This window comes from Chionomys nivalis, chromosome 11 (assembly GCF_950005125.1).
Source record: "Chionomys nivalis chromosome 11, mChiNiv1.1, whole genome shotgun sequence".
Classification (NCBI taxonomy): Eukaryota; Metazoa; Chordata; class Mammalia; order Rodentia; family Cricetidae; genus Chionomys; species Chionomys nivalis.
Window position 1 is genome coordinate 35,954,752 of NC_080096.1, and position 25,808 is coordinate 35,980,559.

Below are 25,808 nucleotides of genomic sequence, written 5' to 3' on the forward strand. Positions count from 1 at the left end.
CACTCATGATGATTTTTTGGGGAAGGAATTATACACACAAAAGAACAGAATTAAGCACAGCTCTTTGGTAGCCACATTTTTTTTTTCAGATGTGCTTTGTTTGTTGGAGGCAAGCAGGGGCACATCTCCTTTAAGCGAATTCTTCCTAATTCAACATTGGCAGTGAAAACTGTGTGACTTTTTTAGGGGAGGGCTTCCTGTTTGTGCTGGTTCTGTTATGGAGCACTTAAATGGGGTCTGTGAGCAGCTTGTTACAAACTGCTTAATGATGACATAAACCAGCTGTGTCCTTGGAGCTGGGGCAGTGAACATAGCTTGCAGAGCTGGTGGTGAACATACCTCCTAAGGGAAATTGGTCTGTAATTCTATTTCTTTGTCTAGTCATTGTGTGGTTTGGGTACCAGGCTGACTATGACCTCACAAAATAAATTTGGCAATGTTCTTTCTGTATCCATTTTGTGGAATCATTTGAGGAGTATTGGTATTAATTCTTCTTTGAATGTCTGGTAGAATTATGCACTAAAACTGTCTGACCCTGGACATATTTGGTTGGGAGACTTTTAATGACTGCTTTTATTTCAGTAGAGGTTATAGATCTGTTTAAAATATTTGTCTAATCTTGATTTAACTTCGGTAAGAGGACCTATCAAGGAAATTATCTGTTTCTTTTAGGTTTTCCAATTTTGTGCAGTGTACATTTTTAAAGTATGACCTAATGATTCTTTACATTTACTCAGATCTCTCTCAGAGTAAAATATCTATATATCTGCTCAGTGCCTAGGAATTTACAGAGAGGAAATCACCCAGGAAGGAAGTTGCAGTGAGGAAAACATCCTGGAACAAGGAAGTTGCAGTGAGGAAAACATCCTGGAACAAGGAAGTTGCAGTGAGGAAAACATCTTGGAACAAGGAAGTTGCAGTGAGGAAATCATCCTGCACCAAGGAAGTTGCAGAGAGGAAAGCATCCTGGACTAAGGAAGTTGCAGAGACGAAAGCATCCTGGACTGAGGAAGTTGCATGAGGAAATCATCCTGGACTAAGGAAGTTGCCATGAGAAATCATCCTGGATCAAAAAAGTTGCAGAGATGAAATCATGCTGTGCCAAGAAACTGTGACAATGAAATCTTAAATCTTCTTCAGCGCTTAAGATCAGATTGCAGTCTCAGCTGGGGAACTTGAGGTAGTAAGAAAAACAGAGAAGGATACAGATTTGAACTAAAAAAATTATATGTAAAACACATAATTGAGGGGTTCTTTTGATCATATTTTTTTCTAAAAAGTGTAGATTTTTATGACTAGAAACCAAATATGAGTGAGTACATCCCATGTTCCTCTTTTTGGGTCTGGCTTACCTCACTCAGGATAGTGTTTTCTATTTCCGTCCATTTGCATGCAAAATTCAAGAAGTCATTGTTTTTTACTGCTGAGTAGTACTCTAATATGTATATATTCCATACTTTCTTCATCCATTCTTCCAATGAAGGGCATCTAGGTTGTTTCCAGGTTCTGGCTATTACAAACAATGCTGCTATGAACATAGTTGAGCATATACTTTTGTTGTATGATAGGGCATCTCTTGGGTATATTCCCAAGAGTGGTATTGCTGGGTCCAGGGGTAGATTGATCCTGAATTTCCTGAGAAACCGCCACACTGCTTTCCAAAGTGGTTGCACAAGTTTGCATTCCCACCAGTAATGGATGAGTATACTCCTTTCTCCACAACCTCTCCAGCAAAGGCTATCATTGGTGTTTTTGATTTTAGCCATTCTGACCGGTGTAAGATGGTATCTTAAAGTTGTCTTGATTTGCATTTCCCTGATCGCTAAGGAAGTTGAGCAGGACCTTAAGTGTCTTTTGGCCATTTGAACTTCTGTTGAGAATTCTCTGTTCAGCTCAGTGCCCCATTTTATAATTGGGTTGATTAACCTTTTACAGTCTAGTTTCTTGAGTTCTTTATATATTTTGGACATTAGACCTTTGTCAGTTGCGGGGTTGGTGAAGATCTTCTCCCAATCAGTGGGTTGCCTTTTTGTCTTAGTGACAGTGTCCTTTGCTTTACAGAAGCTTCTCAGTCTCAAGAGGTCCCATTTATTCAATGGTGCCCTTAATGTCTGTGCTGCTGGGGTTATACGTAGGAAGTGGTCTCCTGTGCCATGTGTTGTAGAGTACTTCCCACTTTCTCTTCTATCAGGTTCAGTGTGTTCGGACTGATATTGAGGTCTTTAATCCATCTAGCCATAAATAAAGGACATTGAGCCTATAATTCGTGATCCTAGAGAAGCTAAATAAGAAGGTGAACCCAAAGAAAAACATATAGGCATCCTCCTGAATATTAACCTTCATCAGGCGATGGAAGGAGACAGAGACAGAGACCCACATTGGAGCACCGGACTGAAATCTCAAGGTCCAAATCAGGAGCAGAAGGAGAGAGAGCACGAGCAAGGAACTCAGGACCACGAGGGGTGCACCCACATACTGAGACAATGGGGATTATCTATTGGGAACTCACCAAGGCCAGCTGGCCTGGGTCTGAAAAAGCATGGGACAAAACCGAACTCGCTGAACATAGTGGACAATGAGGACTACTGAGAACTCAAGAACAATGGCAATGGGTTTTTGATCCTATTACACGTACTGGCTTTGTGGGAGCCTAGGCAGTTTGGATGCTCACCTTACTAGACCTGGATGGAGGTGGGTGGTCCTTGGACTTCCCACAGGGCAGGGAACCCTGATTGCTCTTAGGGCTGACGGGGGAGAGGGAGGGAAATGGGAGGCGGTGGCGGGGAGGGGGCGGAAATCTTTACTAAATGAATAAATAAATACGTAAATTTAAATAAAAAAATAAAAATTTCCCTGTAGAGGTAAGCTTGAGTTAGTCTTCTATCCTAAATGGCCCATTCACGTTCAGCCTTTTGTGCAGAAGGCATCATTTCCTCCACCGTGTTTCCTTCTCCCTCTCTGATTGTCCAGTCTTCGGTTCTCTATCACCATGTCTAGTCAATACTCCACCAACCCTAAACTGTTCTGTCTACCTTGGGCAGCTTATGCAAAAGACATTAATGAATATCAGATTTAACTTACTCCACTTATAAACTGTTCATTACTCTTGTGAGAAAGAACCTTTTCTTGCCATTTCCATCATTAATGATGTTCACATTGAAAAAAAGTGTAGATTTTTAAAAATACATTTTTAAATCAACATAGAATTGCATTGCTTCCCTCCTTCTTTTTCTTCCCTAGCTCTTTTCATGTACCCTCCTTCCAACCCATCCCATGCCACCCTGTCAAATTGATAGGCTCTTTTTCTTTTTTATTATTGTTAAACACTCACATACATGTATATGTATGCACAAATATATAAATACAACATGCTAAGACTGTTTTTGTTTTTGTGTATATATGTAGTTTCAGGGCAAAAATATCGATTTTGATTTTGAGCTTTGTCACAATGTAGGTACCAATGAGTGTCCATTTGGTCTGTGATCCATATGCACCTCCACATCTTAAACTCAGTAAGGACTGAATCAATATGGATTTGTAAAAAATAATTTTTTGACAAATTTTCTTCAAATGTGAACATAGGATTTTATTTTTGAAGAAAGTATGATTGAAGGCAATAAAAGCAATGATACAAACTTTAAGGAAAAGTATTTTAGAACAAATAATGTACTTTTGTGTATAGTCAATATTTAGCAGCAAAATAAAATGTTTTCTTAATTATTACAAATTCTAAAATTATGTTACCTATGTGTTAGTTTTGAAATTTTCATAAAATGGTATCAAAGTAAATATAATAGCACCATAAATAATAACCACCAGATTTATAGAAACGCAATTAGTAAACATAAAATGAATCACAAAGTCTATATATTTCCTGAATGAATTAAAATATATCAATGAGAATGGCTGAAGAGATGGCCCAGTAGTTGAGTATTTGTTGCTCTTCCAGAGGATCAGAGTTTGGTTCCCAGTACCCATGTTAGATGGTCCATAACCATGTAAACTCCAGTTCCAGAGACTTCAAAACCCTCTCCAAGATTCTTTTTCAATATGCACGCACATGTACATACCCGCACACAGTCATAGACAAAATATACACACAATTAAAAGTGAAAAAAATCCTTAAAACACATCACTTAGAAATATAAATGGACCCAAATATAGTATTCAAGATGATGCTGAAACTAAATGAAATAAAAAATAGGTGCTTGGCTATTTTAGAATATATCCTTAAGCAATGATAAAAACAGTTTCAATGTAAAGAGATAGAAAAGCAATCAGTAAATGTGACCTGTAGTCTTTAATGACTAAGCCATCTTTCCAGCTCAGATCTGAAAGTTCCTTCCATATTAGCTAGCTTTCATAGTTCTGGAATGTACCATGTATGCTACCAGAGGGTAAAAGCAATCATTAATTATACCTAGCTGCGAACCCTGCAGGCCTGCTGCTGTAACAATGGCACAAACATCAAAAGATTAAGCAACCACTTATTCATTAGATTTAAGTTTCCAATCTACAAGATGAGTGCCATATCTGGCTCCATTATCAGGCAAAGAACCTGTGATTAAACAGGATGTAGACTTCAGGCGTGGGGAAATCTACTGCCATGATACTGATAGATGGACGTAGCATTAAACCAATACTTAATTATTTGTTATTATAGATCACTGCATCTCTGAAAACTCACCTGAGAAGCTCAGATTTGTAGTAAACAATAAATAGCACAGAGACTCACAACTGGACAGGGTAGAGGCAATAAACAATTACAGAATGGTCAGCCTTACAGGGTTGTATACTCCAATCCCCTCTCAGGGATCAAGGGTCACTATAGAAGCACGTATAGAAGCACAAAAGAGCCAGAAGTGGTGAATAACTGCAAGGAAACAGTATATTCTGATACAGCAGGTTAGCTACATACACGAACTCACAATAATTGTACCAGCCTGAGAAAGACCTATGCAAGCCTAAACCAGACCAAACCCCAGCAAGTAATGGGGATTGGACATGAAATTTTATCTTCAGTTTTGGAGTTACTGGCAATTGTTAGCTTCTGGGAAAAGGAGAGACAGATTTCTAAAATTATGACCCCCTTGAAATTTCCTATGCCAAAGAAATGAGTCCATTACTTTTAAGTTCAGCCTTATGAAAATTAGCAGGATGTGGATAGAAGATAGCCAGACTTTATGCCAAAATGTTCTGTGAATGGCCTTTAGCCCAGTTGTCTACAGAGACTTTATTTCCCTTGGAAGCTGTTGAGCTGGGTCTATTTCAAACACACTTATCTTAGCACTGTCTTCCAGGCTCCTAGTAGAGTGGCCTGCTAAGTTCTCTCTCTGTATAGGGTCCATGTACTTTTCTAGTCCAAAGTTCCAAAGTCTTTTACATTTCTTCAAAACCCGGCAGGTTAGGATTCTTCACAGCAATACCCAACCCTTTGGTAATTAACACCTTCATTAGTTACTTTTGATTACTGTGGTAAAATGCCACAATCTAAAGTGACTTACAAAAGAATCTTTATTTTTGATTATGGTTTCAGGGATGTGTGGGGTCCCTGATGTATAGACAGATAAGTAATATAGCAGGTGACTGGGTCAGGAAACTGAGAGATCCCACCCGGACAATACAGAGGGTCGCAAAGTCTGTGGTGCTGGTAATGATGTTGACATTCAGCAGTAGACGTAGGAAGGAGGCTTATTATCTGAGATTGTAGCTATGCCTCCTTCATTCCTACCACACCCTTCCTAACTGTTGTAATATGAGCGGCAGAGCTGCGTCCCCGGCACCCGGCCGCCTGCATGGCTAGCTTATGCTCCAAAATAATTACACGGAAACTGTATTCTTTTAAACACTGCTTGGCCCATTAGTTCTAGCCTCTTATTGGCTAGTTCTTACATATTGATCTAACCCATTTCTAATATTTTGTGTAGTACCACGAGCTGGCTTACCAGAAAAGATCTTAACCTGCGTCTGTCTGGAGTGGGAGAATCATGGCGACTCCTGACTCGGCTTCTTTCTCCCAGCATTCTGTTCTGTTTACTCCACCCACCTAAGGGTTGGCCTATCAAATGGGCCTAGGCAGTTTCTTTATTAATTAACCAATGAAAGCAACAGATTAATACAAGACCCACCTCCATCAGCTAACATCGTCTTGGGAGACTCTAGAATATACAAGAAGGGAAAATTTAACTGAATAGGGGCTACTTAATGCAGGCCAAATGATGGAATTTGCTATGATGAAGCTGCTCAGGGACCACTCATGGACTTGTGAGCAGCCTACTACTCATGTTCCTCAAGTACCAATAATCTCAGTGGCTCACCAAGTTGGACTTGGGTGGAATTTTTATTTGGCCTGTGCCTGATGCTCAATATGGAGTGAATAGATGTTCACATCTTCTTAGGAAAACTTAATGTAACAGTGCCCCAAACAGCATCCCATGTGTGACACCAAAGAATATTGCAAGCTCAGATAATAATTACACCCTCTTGTACAATGTCTGCAATGGTCTCTGTGTGCCTGGACTAAAGGAAGTAAGGATATTTATTCTGATGACCCTGGGTTCACAGGTTACCCTGAAGATTTCTTCTAAAACACTTCTCTGAGTTAGTAGCCTCAGTCGGTGATGTGTGGGGTGTGGCCTCTTACTGAGATGCATTCAAGGTAATTCTCCATTGCCTAATGACCCCAGCATCTTCAGGGCCATGGTTTTCTTGGCCAAAACTTCAAGTTCCCTTCTTATTTGCACAAACTGCAATTTTCCAAAAATAAACTTGTTCTGCTTTATTTCATATTTCTACCTGTAAATGACAAAAGGCAGACATTAATTCATGCTACAGTAAAGCACTGCAATATTCTGCAAAATTAATTAGTTCGTCAGTAGTAAATTCACAAAATGTCAACAATGTCAGATTGTAACATGACTTCTCTCTGGTCCTGATATCAAAAGAGTTCTTCTTCTCCCCAAACACCTATGAGCACAGTCTTTGCTATCTGCAATAAGAATCCCAGATCCCATCTGAATCACCCTAGAAATGTTTTAGAGATTTTTGAACCAGAATCTCCAAACTTTTTCAAATTGCACTCAGAAAACAGTTCCAAAGCATGCCACACTCATGTATTCATTGTTGTTACAACACTGATCCCACTTTTCTGTCAGTGAGCTTCCCGTCATTGTAGGAAATACCCAAGTTAATCAATTTAAGGGAGAAATATTTTACAGATGATTTTAGAGAGTTTACTATGTGGCCATGTGCATGCATTGTCTGGATAAAGTGAGGATGTTTCTGATAGAGTAGTTCAAACTTTGAAACCAAATGTGAAGAAATTATGTAAATATGGCAAAGATCCCAGTATCCAGAAGTTCCAGAGAATGTCTGAATGAGACCATAGTGGGCTTTCCATGTTTATCAGGGACAGTTGTCCTAATCTACCATCAGACCTATATGTCATTGACATTGAAAGAATTAATACTGGTGCTAATAGAGGCTCCAGGAGTCCCAAGAAGGCTCTGATTTAGAATTCTTTAAATAACTCTTGTTGTCTTTCTTAATCCAGCTATCAAAACATAAGGAACAGAAAGTCAATTTCCTGGATATCTAGACAGCCATCATTTGAGCTCCCCACCTTCCCCACAACATTTACCTCTCAGTATGAAGTAGAGAAAGAAAATAAGCATGACGGCAAACACCATCAGCATGCTCAGAATCATAGTCATGTCATCTAGCCACATAGCATCCAAGTCAAACTGTGCATCTGAAACAAAGACTGGGTGGAGATGCAAGAATTAGGAAGTTCAAAGCATAGAAAGGAAGGCTGCATTACAGATTTAGATAGATTCACCTTTCTGATTCCAATTGTTCTGTATTTCTGAATATATGAAGTTGGGGAAGAAATAGTTTGAGTCACATGGATGAATCTAAAAATGAATGCTCTTGGGTTAAACCTGGAGGAATCTATAAGAAAACAGATATATATTATACTATTCAAAGGAGCTTGACACATGTTCTGACTGGCCAGAGTCTGAAGAACTCATGAGTATATATTACACTTTTATCTCCTTTATGAAAGGTGAGAGGGCCCAAGAATCCAGGGTCTTCTAAAGGGTATGATGAAATAGTGTTCTCTTAGGATGAAAAGAAGTTGAAGGGATATTACAACTTTCAAAAGTAGCATGCCCATGTATAGCATAAACATCCATTAAAAATATATTTTCTAGTTAAAGTGGAAAACCTTCTCAGATCTTCAAATTTATCATTATTCTCTGTAATGGTAGCACCCCATGTCAAAAATTAGGGATGATTGTTTCATTGCTGCATAATTATGTTGATTAGAAACTACATTCCTGCATGAGCCAGCTCCCATATTGCAAGCATGAGAGAGGTGTCTCCATTACCCATCTGTCTTGTGCATGTATGGTTGGGTGAGAGTTACCCTTTCACCCCACCCTTAGTAATTACCCATCAAAGTCTAAGGGCAGGTGAGAGAGCTGTCCCTGTGGTCATAAGAGCAGGAAAACCAACATTGTTAGCTTCGGTGTGGGTGAGCCAGTACCAAATTGTAAGCGTGGGAGAACTGTCCCCATTTCTCATCTGGCGGACCAACCCTACAGATGCCCAGGCCCAAATACATGTTTGTGACTTGGCCTGCCCCATCATCCACCCCATCTATGACCATCTGGAGATGTGAAGAGAAATGGTCCTCAGACTCAAAACTGCAGGATCTCCATAACACAGGACAACATATAGGAAGAGTCCTAGTGAGAGCCCAGCATCAATAGTGTAGTAGAAATCAGAGGCCTCGAACCAGACCAATGTCTTTGCAATGAACACTTACAAGTAAAGATACATGGACAAAGAGGTTTACTGCATGACTCACTATCACACTGCAGCTTCCATGATGAGATTTAAATTTTTTTTTCCTTTAATATTTTTTCCTAGTTCTTATTTTAAATTTTCTTTTACTGGGGACTCTGGGGGAATAGTGGGAGAGGGTGGATGTGAAGAGATGGGAAAATGGGTGGGATCAAGATACATGATGCAAAAGACAGATAGAAATAAAAACCTACTTTCTGTAGATGTAGGCTGCATTTTTTTGTTTCCCCACCACACAGACCCAAATAATCACACAAGACTATATTAATTATAACAATGTTTTGCCTATTAGCTCAGGTTTCTTATTAACTAACTCTTATATCTTAAATTAACCAATTTCTATTAATCTATGTATCACCACAAGACTGAGGGCTACCATTAGGCTTTATCCCAGAGATGCAGGGATATTTCAACATATGAAAATCTATCAATTTATCGTATAAACAAACTGAAAGAAAAAAAATCTGATCATCTCATTAGATGCTAAAAAAAGCCTTTGACAAAAACCAACATCCCTTCATGAGAAAGCTCTTGGAGAAATCACAAATACAAGGAACATACCTAAGTGTAACAATCTCAAAATGACTTTGTGATATCATCCTATGCATGTCAGAATGGCTAAGACCAAAAACACTGATGACACCTTATTGTGGAAAGGATGTGGATTAAGATGGAAGTGCACACCTGTACAGCTTCTTTGGAAATTTGTATGGCAGTTTTTAGGAAAACTGGGAATCAGTCTACCTTAAGACCCAGCAATACCACTCTTGGGCATATTCCCAAAGGATGATCAATTATACCACAAAGACATTTGCTCAACTATGCTCACAACTGCATTATTTGTAATAGCTAGAACCTGGATAAAACCTAGATGCCTCTTAACCAAAGAATGAATAAAGAAAATGTGGCCCATTTACATAACAGGCTACTGACTTTCTTTGAGTTAAACCTGGTATGTACTCACTTATAAGGGGCTACTGGACGTAAAGAAAAGAATAACCAGATTACAACCCACAGTTCTAGAGAAGCTAGCTGACAAGGAGGACCCTAAGAGAAATGCATGGATTGCCCTGGAAAGGGGTATTAGATGAGATCTCTCGGGTAACCTTGGGGCAAGGGAGGTGATAGAGGAAAGGGGATAGGGGATGAGAACATGAAGGAACAAGGTGGCCCAGTTGGGTAGGGGTGGAGTGGGAGAGCAATAAAAAAAGAGTTATCTTGATAGAAGGAGACATATGGTATTAGGGGGAAACTGGGTGCTAGGGAAAATCCCAGAAATCCACAAGGATCACTCCAGATAAGACCCCTAGTAATAGTGGATGGGGTGCCTGAATTGGCCTTCCTCCCTAAACAGATTGGTGCCTACCCTATCTGTCATAATAGAGCCTTCATCCAGTAACTAATTGAACCAGATGCAGAGATCCGCAACAAAGCACCAGGCTGAACCCCAGAAAAAACAAAAAAAACAAAAAAAAAAACAAAAAACACCTGAAGAGAGGGAGGAGGGCTTATATGAGCAAGGAAGGTCAAGATCATGGCAGGAAAATCCACAGAGACAGCTGAACCAAGTTCTGGGGAATTCATGAACTCTAGACCAACAGCTGTGGAGCCCTAATAGGACCAAAATAGGCCCTCAGCATGTGGGAGACAGCTGTGCAGCTTGGTCAATCCAAAGGGCTCCTGTCAGTGGAAGCAGGATCTATCCTTGGTGCATGGTCTAGCTTTTTGGAGTCTATTCCCTAAGGTAAGATGGAGTGCTTGTGCTCGTCCTTTGGTGTGGGAGAATTGTCTGTATTCTGTTAATCATTTTTTAAATAAATGCTGATTGGCCAGGCAGGAAGTATAGGCAGGAAAACCAGACAGGAAGTAGAAATGATGCAAACTAAACAGGAGAATTCTGGGAAGGAGGAAGTTGATTCCTCCCACTCCTGCCTAGATCACTGAAGCAGCAGGATGTGATCTGCCCCACTGAAAAAGGTACTGAGCCACATGGCTAACATAGATCAGAAAAATGGGTTAATTAAGATGTGAGAGTTAGCCAATGAGAGGCTACAGCTAATGGGCCAATCAGCTTATAATTTATGGAGACTTATGTGTGATTTTCTTTGGGGCTAAACAGTTGTGGGGTACCGGGCAGGACAGAAACCCCAAACAACAAACAGGTCCTTCATGAGCCCCCATTCATATTACAATCCTTGATGCAGGAGGAAGGGGCTTGATCCTGCCTTAACTTAATGGGCCAGACTTTGTTGACTCTCCATGGGAAGTCGTACCCTTTGGGTGGAGTGGATGGGATGTGTGCTGGCAGGAGGGGGCAAGGGGAGCCTAGAAGAGGGGTGGGAGGGAGAACTGTAGTTGGAATCTAACATGAAATTTAAAAATTAAATAAAAAATATTTAAAAAAGAAACTGGGACACATACACTATTGAATTGTGGGACTGTCAAATGAACACTGTGGAAAATGGAATAATAATTCATTAAATGTGTGCAAACAGAGGTATCATAGTATTCTGAAGTTCCTCTTCTTAGTGTACAGCTTCAAAGAATTAAAATCAGAATCTAGAAGAAATACTTGTGTCTTTATGTTCATAGTAGCATTATGCATAATGTTAGTGTGCAACATGCACTTCAACCACTCGGGGCTGTGTTCCATCATTATAAATAGACAGTCTTTGATAAAATAGTAGAAAAGTGAACAGAAGCTTAATCTTAACTTTCTAGTGAAAAATAAATGTTTTACATACAAATTATTTGTTAATTTTTTCTAAAATACTTTGCAGCAATCAATGACTTATTTTAATTTTTAAGTGATATTAACACTAAATTTATTTGTTATGCTAAAATGGACATACATCAGTTTTACTATGCTAGAAATTTTTAACTTCTCCATTTGGATAGTGAATGTGTTTATATTTTTATGTGACCACTAGTACCATCTATTTCCAGAATTCTATTTAATCTCACAAACTGAAACATTAATCTATTAAACAACTTTTCTACTTGCAACTCTTGCAACCACAACTCTATTTTATACCTGCATGGTGTTGATAACCAGAAAAAATATTTTTAAAAAGCTGGAACACTTGTACACTATTGAATAGTGGAAATGTAACGATAAAAATGGAATGGTATAGTATTTGTCTTTTATGACTAATCACAATGTCTTAGATGTTTGCCCATGTGTGGATGTAGTAGACCCACAGTGTAAGATAACTGCAAAATTCTCTTTCAGCTTAATTTTATTTAAGGCAATTTGCGCCTTCAATCCATCTAACCAACATCAAAATGTCCTCTAATTTAAGACTTCTGCAGTGGGGCTTTTCATGCATAGTTGCACTTATTTTTAATTAAATGCTTTATCGTGCAAATTAAAGGTAAACCAGAGCACACATTTTAATAAGTTACATCCAGCTACCTCTGAAGTTTCACGATTGCCATGTCAACTTCCTTCTCAAAGAGAAGAGGAGTCCATTATGGGTGTTAATGTCCATCATGAAACTGAGAAAAAAATCTGAGAAAATATGGGTAATTTTGAGGAGCAAGTCATTTTTTGGACATCAATTGCAAGAAGAAGTCTGTCATTTAAGACATTTAAGCTCTGTTGGATTATTATCTCCTCCTGTTGGATATTATATATCTAGCCTAAAGATATGGGATGATCAAATTAATTTATTAAGTAAAGTGGTGATGTCAAAAATAATATTATCAAACTGAAGAAAACTGTTCAGGAGCAGATGTACCATTACTTTGTGTCTTTAAACCCATAAAACCCCAGAGACTGGAATCCAAACATCATGATGTGTTCCAGAACCTATCGTCTTTAAATTCAAACTGATATAAGTCTCTATTGACTAAGCTGTGACTAGGCATTTGGGAAAAAAAGATTTATAGAAAGATACCATCTTCTTTACATTACATACCTCTATTTCTTTTGTACAAACCGAAGAAGAGTAATTTAAGTGTAACAACAGAAAGAACGGTTATCACCATGGCCACAGAGCATGGGGAGCTGCATGTGCAGCAGTGACCTAAAGAAAGAGAGTGTTAAAATCACTGGTTATTTGTTGGTGGGAACTTTAAATTAAGGAAAACTGGCAAGGTCTACATTTTAATGTCATCTTTCTATATTTCAAATAGTGCTAATGCCAAAAAGTAAAAGATCAGAGAACTGTTGGTCACAGGAACAAAAAACACAGTTGATTTTAGGATGGAAATGGTTTGGGGTGGAGGATAAACATACTTAGAAAAGACAGATCATGTTTGTCTTTCTCTCATCTATCCATCAGTGGGGTAGAGAGCAGAATATAATGTTCATGGTTGTCATTGTCATTTTATCTGAGCCTGAAATATGCTGGGAATTGGATAATTCTGAAGAACTGTTAACTGCTTGAGATCTGTACTCTTTGAATATAAGAATTTCATTAGGAGGACTGAAGATGGTCCTTGTCATTCAGACACAATCAGCCTGGCTCTCCAGGAGATAATCAAGGAAAAATAGAAAGACTGTGATCTGAAGGGTGCTGGATACAGGTGGGCAATAAGAGCTTGGCCAGGGAGACAGCAGTAATAAAGAAACAAGGAAACATTCTCCACTTGTCACAGGATGCATGAACGCTGACAATCAATAAAGCAGAAGCAAGATGCCATTTCAAAAAGACTTTTGCTTATCATGATGGTTCAGTAGCTCAGGACCCTAGGTGAATCATGCGAAGTGATATAGAACTATACACTAAAATCCATAAACAGAACACTATGAGATTATAAAAAAAGTGGACCATGAATCAGGCCTGAATATTATTCATTGAGCTAAAAATCTGGAGAGACGAATCTTTACACAGATTCCAAGCAATGTTCAGGAACTGCATGAAAATGAAGCTAACATTCACAATTGAATTTAGAAGGAATTTCCACAGGTGTGAGCAGATCTGAATTCCACCTGTGAAACACTGAAGATAGTCTTAGGAAAGCATCAGTAATCCAATCAACCAAAGAAACACTCAGCAATGAGAACAGGACTAATCCTAACAGTGGAATTCCCAGGAGTGGGGAAAGAACATGAGCAAGTCTGGATGAAAACCAGCATCAGGTCTGTCACTTTTCAGGTCCCATTTGATTTTTATGAATAGATGAGATCCTTTGAGCAGGAAATCTCAGCCCTGTTCTGCTCTGCTCTTGTCTACATCATTTTCGCCACATTTCACCCTTTTAGATATCTGTTTTAATAACTTTTGTTAGCTTTTTCTTCTCCTAAAAGACCTAACCCCCACACACTTATGAGTGTCTGGCTGCTGGTAGTTGCTAGAGAAGTGTAAATATCTTTCTTCGGTGATGCAGTCACTGTTAAGTTTCCCATGCTTCAGGAAATAACGTCTCATAAATTAAAGTCAATGGATTTCAAAACCCAATAAAACAAAAGAAAAATGTAACATAAAAGTAGCCAGGGTATTTCATGTGAAGAAGATATTCAGTGGGATTATGAGGGATGTCAAAGAGTTAATGAGAGAGTTAAAATGCCCCAAAACACAATATTCAATCTAGTAACTTGTCAAATATAAAGCTTTAAATAATGAAGAATTTTACTGATGAAAGGACCTTTAAAATATGTTTTAGTGTATATCATAATGGAAGAATTCAGGTGTGTCTTCTCTTCATGAAAGTGTTCCACATCTGGAGAACCTGCATTAGGCCAAACTAGCGCTCTGAATGTGGGTGACAGTTATGTGCATTTATCATGTTGGTGGCATCCCGGGCAGTGGGACCAGGACTTATCCTGGGTTCATGAATTGGCTTTTTGGAGCCCCTTCCCTATGGTGGGATATCTTGCTCAACCTTGATACTTTTTTGACTCTCCAAGGGAGGCCTTACATCCTCTGAGGAGTGGATGGGGGTATGAAGGGAGGAGGTGGGGTGGGAAGGGAGGAAGTGAGGTGCAGGAGAAAAGGAGGAAGGGGGAACTTTTGTTGGCATATAAAATGAAAAAAGTTTTTTAAATAAAAAAATTATAAAACAAGAAAGTGTTTCACAATTAGGTAGTATTCATTCCTCTGCAAGGAAATTATAGGCACAGTCATATCTAAATAAATATAGTGTAAGATATGAGTATTTGTGTGACTTATATTGTCTTTTACCTAGCATTAGTATCCATATGATTTAGGTTCAAAATTTAATTTTGCTATTTTAATATTAAACCTTTACATTTAATAAATCTTATATTTGTTCATAATTTTAATAGATAATTCTTTAGTAATAATATTATTTAAATATATACAACACAGCTTACAATACTTACTACTTGTAAGACTTTTGGAGTAAGGTTTGTCAATAGTTCAGCCTCAATTAGTGCTAGCATCTTATGATAATATGACTAATTTCTACTATAAGATCAACTCTGCATCTTTTAGAATGATCTAGAAGCACTTTGAAGACAAGATGAATAAAATGTTGCTGGCTCAACATGCACCAGAGATAAAGCCTTAATAATTGGATGGGATTTGGATGGCAAAATTCTACTTAGAAGAGTCTCTAACTACAATTCTCTCAAGAGGGGTCTGAGATTCTGAAGAAGGACATGCAGTGGTGCAGGGAAACAACAACGCCCTACTTCTTAAAAAAACCAGATTGTGTCAAGAAGTGAACAAGTTAAGTGTGAGTTTACTTTTGCCAAACAGCAATAAAGAAGAAGAATAAATGTAGCAAGTCTGGCTTTGTGCTGCAAGAGTTAGATGCACTTTGGGAGAATGCCAGCTGTTTTAATTCAGATAGTAGAGCTCGGGGGGGCAGTTCAGCTGGGAATAAAAGGGGAAGTCAAGGAATAGGAGAGAAACACAGAAGTGCTGACACCCAAATCCTTAACTAACAACTAAGCTGCACATGGGAGAATTTCCAAAGATCTTGAATATGCACTGAAAAGATAGAGCTGCTTATGAGGGAATCTGTCAGTTCAAGGTTTTTAAAATTAGTACATCTTTAAAACCTGAACATCTGTATATGTGTATTTTAATTTTTTTGCGACTTTCCAAGTTCACTTCCTCCAAGTATAACACTGTTGAAAAGGAATGAAATTTTTTTCCTCTTGGGAAAACAGATCATCTGATAGTCCAACTGGCATACCTCTCCCTATAGGTTCAGTTTCCCTGGGGTTGTATTGAATAAAAACTATGCAGCCATTTCTGCAATGTTAAGTTTAGATCTTTACTTTCTGCCCTCAATGAGCCCAATGGAACCCTGAAGAAGTCAAAAGAGAAGGATGTACAAATGTTGAATAATAAGAAACTTTCCAATTTTTGTATCTGTCATCACAGGAATAGGAAGTTTCATTTTGACTGATGCAAATAAATTGAGGTATTTACAAAAATCTTTTATCAGCAAGAGAGGGACTTTTATGGACAAATATATATGTCTAATGTATGACCCATGATAATATTCTTGCAGACACTCTTCCAAATAAAATGTCATACAGTGTTAGTTCTCTCTCCCTATCCCATTTTTATTCTCTCTTCCTGAAAACATACTTACCTTCCATGACTTGTAGTTTATAACTGTGAGTTATGATGAAGAGTGCCATCATAATCAGAATTACAGTCACAATCAAGCTCCAAATACTTTTCCAAGAAAATATTTCATCTGAAATAGAAAACCACACATTTTACAACCCAGATAATTCAGAATGTTTGGATCAACCCAAACAGGAGAGCCATATACAAGCCTTCTCCAATCCTATCACCTTGGAATGGTAAATTTAGGCCAGTTTGGAGAGGTATATATGAACTATATGAAAAGTATCATAGGTGCATATTTCTATGAGGTCAGTGCAAAGACTAAAAGCCATTCTCTCTAGTTTTTTTCCATCATTTTTGTCTCATGAAATCCACAGCTATAATGTAAGAGGGAAATCAAAATTCTTTCCCCACAGGAATAAGTCACAGGTTTCCAGGGAGCTAATACAGTCATTTCCAAATCAGTGCTTCAGTTCTATCTGAACTCTTAGGATACATGCAATGCCAATGTTCTCACTGAATGATGGTAAAATTATAAGCACAGAGAGCAGAAGCAATGAAAAGGCAGGTGTGCTGGTTAGTTCTTATGTCAACTTGACACAAACTACAGTAATCTTGGAGGAAAGGATATTGTTTGAGTGATGGAGGAGGGTCATTTGTCTATGTGTTACTTTCATTGGTTAATAAGGAAACTGCCTTGGCTTTTGATAGGACAGAAAATTAGATAAGCAGAGTAGACAGAACAGAATGCTGGGAGAAAGAAGTAGATTCAGGCAGTTGCCATGCCTCTCCTCTCTGAGACAGACGCAGGTTAAGCCATCACCTCATGGTGCTACACAGATTACTAAATATGGGTTAAAGCAAGATGTGAGAATTAGCCAATAAGAGACTAGAGCTAATGGGCCAAGTAGTATTTAAAGAATACAATTTGTGTGTTGTTATTTCGGGTGTAAAGCTAGCCATGCAGGAGCTGGGCAGGAACACAGCCCACCACTCCATACTACAGTTTGAGGAATTGCCTTCATCAGACTGGCCCATGGACCTATCTCTGAGACATTTTATTGATTAATGACTCATGTAGGAGAGAGAAAATGATTGATGAGGAAGAACCTAGAACAGTGCCAACTCTGGGCATCTGGTCCTGGGTTGAATAAGATAAAAAGAATGCCCAGAACTCAGGAAGCAGATGCAGAGGCAGGTGGAGCTCTGTGAGTAGAGGCCAGCCTGATCTACAGAGTGAGTTTCAGGACAGCCAGGGCTACAGAGAGAAACCCTGTTTTGAGAAAAAAAGAAAGAATGAACAAATGAAAGAAAGAAAGAAAGAAAGAAAGAAAGAAAGAAAGAAAGAAAGAAAGAAAGAAAGAGAAAGAAAGAAAACTGATTAAGTCATGGAGAACAATCTAGTAACCAGCTCTCTTTTATGGTTTCTGCCTCTATTTCTAGTTGAGTTCTTGCTCTGACTTCTCTTAATGATGGACTATGACCTGGGAGTGTAAACCCAATCAAACTTTCACCCCAAGTTGCTTTCTGTCATGTGTTTATCACAGTCATAGAAGGCAAACTAGGACAGCGTGGATGCTTACATTGGAAGAGGGAGATTCAATAAAAACTTACAAGCATTAAGAATATCTCTTTATCTCTATTAAAATATATTATATTGTATATGGATAAAGGGAACAGTGCATCAAGAAGATGTATTGCACCATATATTGATGTAGTTAATTTCTTTTTAACATTGGTTAAATTCATGGCATTTAGATCCAGGTTTCATAATTTGACAATTTCACAGTCACAGGCTTTATATGTCCCTCCCTTCCTCTTCTCTCACCATTCCTTTCAATACTCTTAGACCTTCTCCCATTATCCCCTCTGATTTTATTTATGTGTGTGTTTCTACAAATGACAGCAAATGTGGTATTTGTCCTGAATTTGCCTTATTTTACTTTATGTGATCACTAGCTGCATGTTTTCCAGCAAGTGATGCAATTACATTCCTCATTATGGCTGAATAAAATACATATCACATTTGCTTACCCATTTGCATGTTCAAAATTTCATTATTATAAGTGATGAAATAAACATAGATGTGCAAGTAGTTCTAGAGTTCTTTTTTCTACATATATAAGTATTACATCTGGATTATAACTCATGTATGGTAGTTCTATTTGTAGAGTTTTTGAAGGACTTTTCAAACAGATATATTTATTTCATTTTATGTGTATGAGTGCTTTGCTTTTATGTATGCATATGAAATATGTGCATGCCTGGTGCTCATGGAGGTAAGAAGAAGATATTGGAATTCCTGGAAACGGAATTAAAGAAAGTTGTGAGGCACAATGTGGGTGCTAGGAGCTGAACATGGGTTCTCTGCATGAGCAACAAGTGCTTTAACTACTGATCCATCTCTCTAGCAACCTATTGTAGTTTGTAAAGCCACAATCCCTATTTCCATAGTGCTTAGAACAATTTACATTACTACCAACGCCTTTTTCTTCACATCAAACTTTGTTGTTGATTGCATATGCTTGATGTATTACAACATCTAACTCAAGTTATACTACAGAACCATAGTAATAAAAACAGCTTTAATTAATTTTTATTAATAGTTGAATAATATTCCATTGTGTAAATACATTTCACAATCCAGTTTGTTTCCATTTCCTAACTATTGTGGACAAAACAACAATAAGTATGGGTAAGTAAGTGTCTCTATAATAGTATTTCTAGAGACTTTGAAGTATCCATGTGATGGAGGAAGGTCATTGGCTAATAAAGAAACTGCCTTGGCCCATTTGATAGGACAGCCTTTAAGTGGGTGGAGTAAACAGAACAGAATGCTGGGAGGAAGAGGAAGTGAGCTCATATGCCTTAGCTCTGCTTTCTTGGGCAGATGCGATGAAGCTCCGACCCAAGATGGACATAGGCTAGAATCTTCCGGGTAAGCACACCTCGGTGCTACACACATTAATAGAAATGGGCCAGGCAGTGTTTAAATGAATACAGTTTGTGTGTTGTTATTTTGGAGCATAAGCTAGCCAAGTGGCTGGGAACAGGGCGGCAGGAATGCAACCCGCTGCTCCCCTCAACATCCATGAAAAGAATATAGGTAGATCTGGTTTTAGCTTTTTGAGGAATCTCTACACTGATTCCCACAGTGGTTTTGCCAGTTCCGATCCTACCACCAGCGATTAAGCTTCCCCCTTGCTCCATATCCATGCTAACATTTGTCATTCTTATTTTTAACATTAGTATTCTGACTGGGATGAGATCTCAAAGAAGCTTTAATCTACATTTACCTAATGCATAAGGATGTTGAATATTTTTTAAGAGTTTCTCAGCATTTATATTCTTTACAATGAACAATGTTGAAACATTTTAAGAAACGAGTAACAATTTAGCCAAACATCATAATTATCAAACAACACTTTACTCTAAAACAACACAAAACAAAACAGGGCCGGGCGGTGGTGGCACACGCCTTTAATCCCAGCACTTGGGAGGCAGAGACAGGCGGATCTCTGTGAATTTGAGACCAGCCTGGTCTACAAGAGCTAGTTCCAGGACAGGCTCCAAAACCACAGAGAAACCCTGTCTCGAAAAAACAAAAACAAAAAAAACAAAACAAAACCAAAAAACAGGATCTCACATACTAAAATCTCCAGTATTAGAAAAATGATGAAAGAAATGAATCTAGTGGGGGAATCAATCAGACAACAGATTAGAAGAGAAATGAAATTAAGGGAAAGTAATGAACTGAAACCAAGTGAAAAAGCACACAACTTTTGTTTCAAGCCCAAATTACGCAAAAACTTATTTCAAGAGTGATTACATGAATTTCACCTGGTAGAACAATGCTTGTGCTTTCCTCTTGGCCTATTAGAGGGTTCCAAAGGCAACAAGTGATGTTCCTGAGGGAGATGTTTTGAAGGAGAAGGGTCATCTTCATATTGAACAATTTGTCTTCATCCCGTGAATAGGATTTTGATTCAGCTGGAATGATCTCACCTCTGCTATCTTTCCATTCCAAGTGAGGCCGTGGGAACCAACCTTTGGAGTGACACTCCACTATCACACCTTTGGTAGTAGGAGGATGGACAATAATCTGAATCTGGGAGCTCCCAGCTGGTTATAAACAAAGGGAAATCAGTTGTGTATAGTGGCTGGAAAGAGACAAAGAACACCACTCTTCCTCCATGTTAAATCCAGTGTCTGTAGATATAAGGATAGTCAAAACTCTACAAGACTTTAATTGTTATAATCAATGAAAAGAGACAGCACCAGATGTAAACATGGAGAGATCATAATACACAATTATCAACTATTGTTCTAATAAGCAGATTTATTGTTCTAAAGAAATCTGGTGATGATAGGCTTCTTTGTTTCGTTTAGTTTTTCTCTTGGTAAAATATCTGCTATTTATTAAATCAAAACAACTGTGTTAAGTTTTTAGATTATAAAAAATCAACAAAACTATCCAAGATTCAATTTATAAGTGAATCTTGCTTAATTTATAAGTGGACATTTCTTATGTAAATAACTTAATGAAGTTAGAAATTAGTTTCAGAGAAATCCATGCTTACCTATGACCTTGACTTCTGTGATGTGCTCTTCGTAGAACTTGCCATCTTTGAAGAAGCAGTGGTACTGCCCGTCATCATCAGGATTGACATTGAAGATCCTAAGGGTTACTTTCCCTTCTCTAATGGCATCTTTCAGCAGCTCTGTTCTCTCCACATATTTGGGAATAATTTCTCCAAACAGGTCTTTGCCATTCTCGTATTGGTGAATAGGCTGTGTATAGTGGGTTCTGAACCAACGGATCTCCATGTGCTGAGCATTTTGTGGTGGTGACAACTGACAGCTGAGCTCAAGTACTGTCCCAAATGGAGCCAAGACTGGACCTTCCAATCCAGTCACTGTGAATTGTTCTGGGAAGAGAAACAAGAATCAGAATGTGAAAGCTTTAATCAATGCACAAATGCGCTTTTATTGTGGGTCATTTTCCCTCAGCATACCTGAAAAAAAATCTTAATTTTACATATTTTTATGGTGGCTCATCAAACTATTCCCCTTATGAAATGTGTATAATTTCTATTGCTGTTATATGACTTCCTAAGATAATTTATATCAGCTCAGTAGTTGACTTTTCTTTCTTTCAATTTCATTCTTTCTCTGAGTGATTCTATGATTTATTATTTTGTAATTGTAATGAGCTCTTGTGTGTGTTTGTTTTTATGCTTAAGTTTCACAATCTTGAATTATTCTTAACTTTTTTATTTTGAAAAATTCTTATCTACTGCATGTTCAAATTTCTTTTTAACAACCTACTACTGCCATTTTCCTAAAATAGTATAATTTCTAACTGTATTCTAAAAGACATATCCTCATATCTCTATATAAGTGTAGTTTTCTCCTATTATACAAAACTTTTTGTGGCAAGAACTCTGCTGATTGAGTCATTTCTGTTTGACTTTTTTTGAAAAAGAGAGAAACAGAGAGAGAGAGAGAGAGACAGACAGAGAGAGAGACAGAGAGAGAGAGAGAGAGACAGAGAGAGAGAGAGAGAGAGAGAGAGAGAATGATGCAGGTAGGTAAAGGATGTATGGGAATTTGGGAGGAGTTTGGAGGGAAAATAATATGATCAAATATACTGAATATAAAGGCAAAACTTCCTTTTAAAGCATTTGAAACTACTACCGAAATTCTCAATTTGTCAAAATGCAAAGAACAACTAACTATGGGGTGCACAGCTCCAATTAATACATCTACAAAATAACACCTACACACATGGCTTAAGGGACATCACAGAATATGGGTGGTATAACTGTAGAAATCATTGGACTAGGATGTTTGCTGTGAGATGGTGTTTTCCTTATGAGAGGGTAACTGTGCCCATGAAACCTCAACAATGTGGTCAATTAAACAGGACCTGTGTAATGGCAATGCAGGTTGGCAAGCTATTGTGAAAGCGAGGAATCTCATTAGGTTTCATTCACCCTTAGATAAAGAGCTACAAAAAAAATCAACGGTGGTCAAGAAAGTGAAGAACCAGTCTTCTCCATGAATCAGCCCCTCATAGGCTATTCATTCCCAAGTGGTCAGTTTAAATACCCATACATATGAGCAACACTAAATGTACCCAGTAGGGTGTGTGTGCGTGAGTGCTCATGTGTGTGTGTATGCATGTGTATGTGTGTTTGTGTGTGTGTGTGTATGTGTGTGAGTGAGTATATCTTGCTGGTAAAACTAAAAAAAAAAGAATTAAAGAGTTCCATAATAAATAAAAAACTTAGAGAATATAGGAAACAAAAAAATTTAAATTATGTTTTTCTTTATACATACCATATTTACATCATTTCTACCACTCTCTCTTACTATACAGCTCTTCCTATCCTTCTGAAACACATAGCCTCTTCTGTATTTTACACACACACACACACACACACACACACACACACACATTATATCTATGAACTTCTTAGGGAAATTTCTGCTTTCACACCCCCAGTTAAGTATAGAATATCTCTACAAGATCTTAAAATTTATTGTATATATTCAGTGAATTTTCTTATAATCTCAAATTGGTCCATAAGAAGAGATCTCAATGGAACAGTTTAGAGACACAAATAATAGGTAAATTTGACTTGTGACAAGGATGATGGGATGTGTGGAGAAATACTTTTCTCTCTCTTCTCCTCCTGCTGTTGTCTTCAACCCCTTAGTTTGACTTCTATTTTCATGCTATAAATATACAAGCACATCTTTTTATATCTATCTAAAATACAGAACTTGAAGCACAACTAATAATATCTTAGAGAGAGAAATTGAGGTTCAACCTGAAGATTCAAAAAGCAAAAGGACCGGCCCCTGGCTCTTACCTCAACCTCATTCTGAAATGGTGATCTTGCCTCCAGGAATCTCAGAATGAGACTGAGACGGAGAACTGTCTCCTCCTGTTTTATAATCCTCTCTAGTTCTGGGATTAAAGGCATGCACCACCCAGTTTCTAAGGCAAACTAGTGTGGCTACTGGGATTAAAGGTGTGTTTTAGTGCAGTCTGGTCTGTAAGGCTGACTAGTGTGGCTGTTTTGCTCTCTGAAATTCAGGAAAGCTTTATTTATTAAAATAAAATTGAAATGCCGCTATAAGGACTCATGAATTAAAGACACATGCAGTATTTGTCTTTCTTTGTCTGAACTAATTTGCTTAAAATGTATTGTCTGCATCAATGTATTGAATCTATTTTCCTTCAAATGACATTTTGTTCTATTATATAGCTGAATATCCTTTTCTTCATGTATTTTTCTATTGATGGACACAAAGGTCAGCTCCATAGCTACTGTGGATAGTGGTGTAGTAAACATGGGTGTACAAGTAACAATGCAGTATGTTGACTTAGAATCCTTTAAATAAATATGCAAGGGTAGTACCACTGGATAATATCATTGATGAACTTTAGTTTTGATTTGTTTTAGAACCTACATGTTGGTATCGATGGTGTCTAAACTAATTTAGATTGTGACCAGTACTGTATATCACACTTTTTTCTACACTTTGCTAGCATTCATCTGTTTTCTTAATGACTGGCATTCTAACAATGGTAAATAAAATCATATTGTAATTTAAGTTGCTTTTCTCTGATAATCATGTTGAAATTTTTCATAACTTTATTGGTTATTTATACTTTATTTTCAGAACTTTCTATTTAATTAGACTGTTTATTGATTGGACTTTTGGATTTCTTGATATATAGTTTTACGAGTTCTTTATGTATTCTAAATATTATTCTCTGTCAAATATAGAGTTAGAAAATATTTTCTCTTGTACTGCAGGAATTCATTAAATTGATGTTTTCTTTCCTGTACAGAGACATTTTAATTTCATGCAATTCTGGCATTATTTCCTGAATTATTGGAGATCTATTCAGAAAGTCATTGCCTGTGTTTAAATCTAAAAATCTATTTCTGAGTTTCAAATCTTAAATTAAAATATTTTCTATAATTGGAACTGGTTTTATAAATGACCAAATATGGAATGAGTACTTGTGCTCATTCCTTTTAATACAATCCAGGATCCCATCCCAGGGAACTGGACCACTCATAGTAGAATGGTCTTACCATCTCAGTTCACCTACTTAATATAATCTCCTATGGGTGTAATGTAGGCTTGTCCCCAAGTTATTATAGATTTCATCAAGTTGCCAAAAGAGCCTGTAACATTTTCTTTCTTTACAAACTTGATATTGATAAGGTCCATGAAGGGAAGTGAGAGATTCATACCTGCCCGCAGTGTTACCATATGAAGGAGGCATATGAACACAACACCAAGTCTGTAAATGAGTAGTCTTTCTTCATCCATTACAGCTGCATAAACAAAGCAAATTCATAACCAGTAAAAATGTGAGTGGGAAATTGCAGAAATCAGATAGATCTACATTTGTCTAAAGCAACTGTCTTCCAGCTGCAATTGTCATCCCTCATCTTTTAACCCAAAGCAAACAATAAATGCATTTTAGGGGAAGCATTTACTTTGTATTATGTAGCATTCTGAGATTTTATTAGCAAATCTGACTTTTATGCTAAGAATGCTCAATATAATGATGATATCTTCCCAGAGATTTATTTATTTTTCTGCAAGATTGTCTTCTCTAAGGCTTGATTTGATATTATTTTCTATTATTTGCAAATTCTATCTAGTTGCCTTCTTCTCCAAAGTTTAGGGAAATGGAGAATAGTTCCAGATTTCCAAAGCCTCCATTAGTGGAATCATTTGACGTATTTATTAATAGCTACACAGAGAAAAAGTTAAAGATATATTAATTTTCCTTATATGGTAGAAACAAAATAACAATTTTATAAAGAGGAAGTAACTTTCTTTCATATTTTAAGAACCCCACTGAATTTTCTTAGTTAAAATTTTCACTTGCTTTGAAGAGACACTATGGCTACAGCAACTCTCATGAAGTACAACATTTAATTAGTCATGACTTACAGTTTCAGAGGTTTAGTGGTGTGGGAGAATGGTCTGTATTTTAAATAAATGCTGATTGGCCAGTAGCCAGGCAGGAAGTATAGGTGGGACAACCAGACAGGAAGTAGAGGCAGGTCAAGGAGAATAGGAGAATTCTGGGAAGGAGGAAGCCCATTTCTCTGCAGTCCCAGCCCAGACACAGAAGAAACAAGATGTGACTGCCTCGCTGAAAAAAGTACCGAGCCATGTGGTTAACATAGACAAGAATAATGAGTTAATATAAGTTATAAGAGTTAATAAGAAGCCTGAGCTAATGGGACAATCAGTTTATAACTAATGTAGACCTCTGCATGATTTCTTTGGGACTTAACAATTGCAGGAACTGAGCAAGACAAAGACAACCTCAGTCAACAATTTAGTTCATTGTCATCATATTAAGAAAAATGGTGGCATGCAAGTAGACATGGTGCTGGA

General features: G+C 37.6%; 1 protein-coding gene across 1 annotated transcript; it reads right to left on the bottom strand.

The window, feature by feature from the left end:
* Positions 1–6,778: 6,778 nt before the first annotated feature.
* Positions 6,779–24,722, bottom strand: LOC130884336 (putative selection and upkeep of intraepithelial T-cells protein 1 homolog). The gene is made up of 6 exons (XM_057785440.1): positions 24,644–24,722; positions 20,945–21,292; positions 20,205–20,486; positions 16,384–16,491; positions 7,640–7,762; positions 6,779–6,795 (listed from the first exon to the last, which is right to left on the bottom strand). The coding sequence occupies exons 1-6, from the start codon at positions 24,720–24,722 to the stop codon at positions 6,779–6,781; spliced, it is 957 nt and encodes a 318-aa protein (XP_057641423.1).
* Between the last annotated feature and the right edge of the window lie 1,086 nt (positions 24,723–25,808).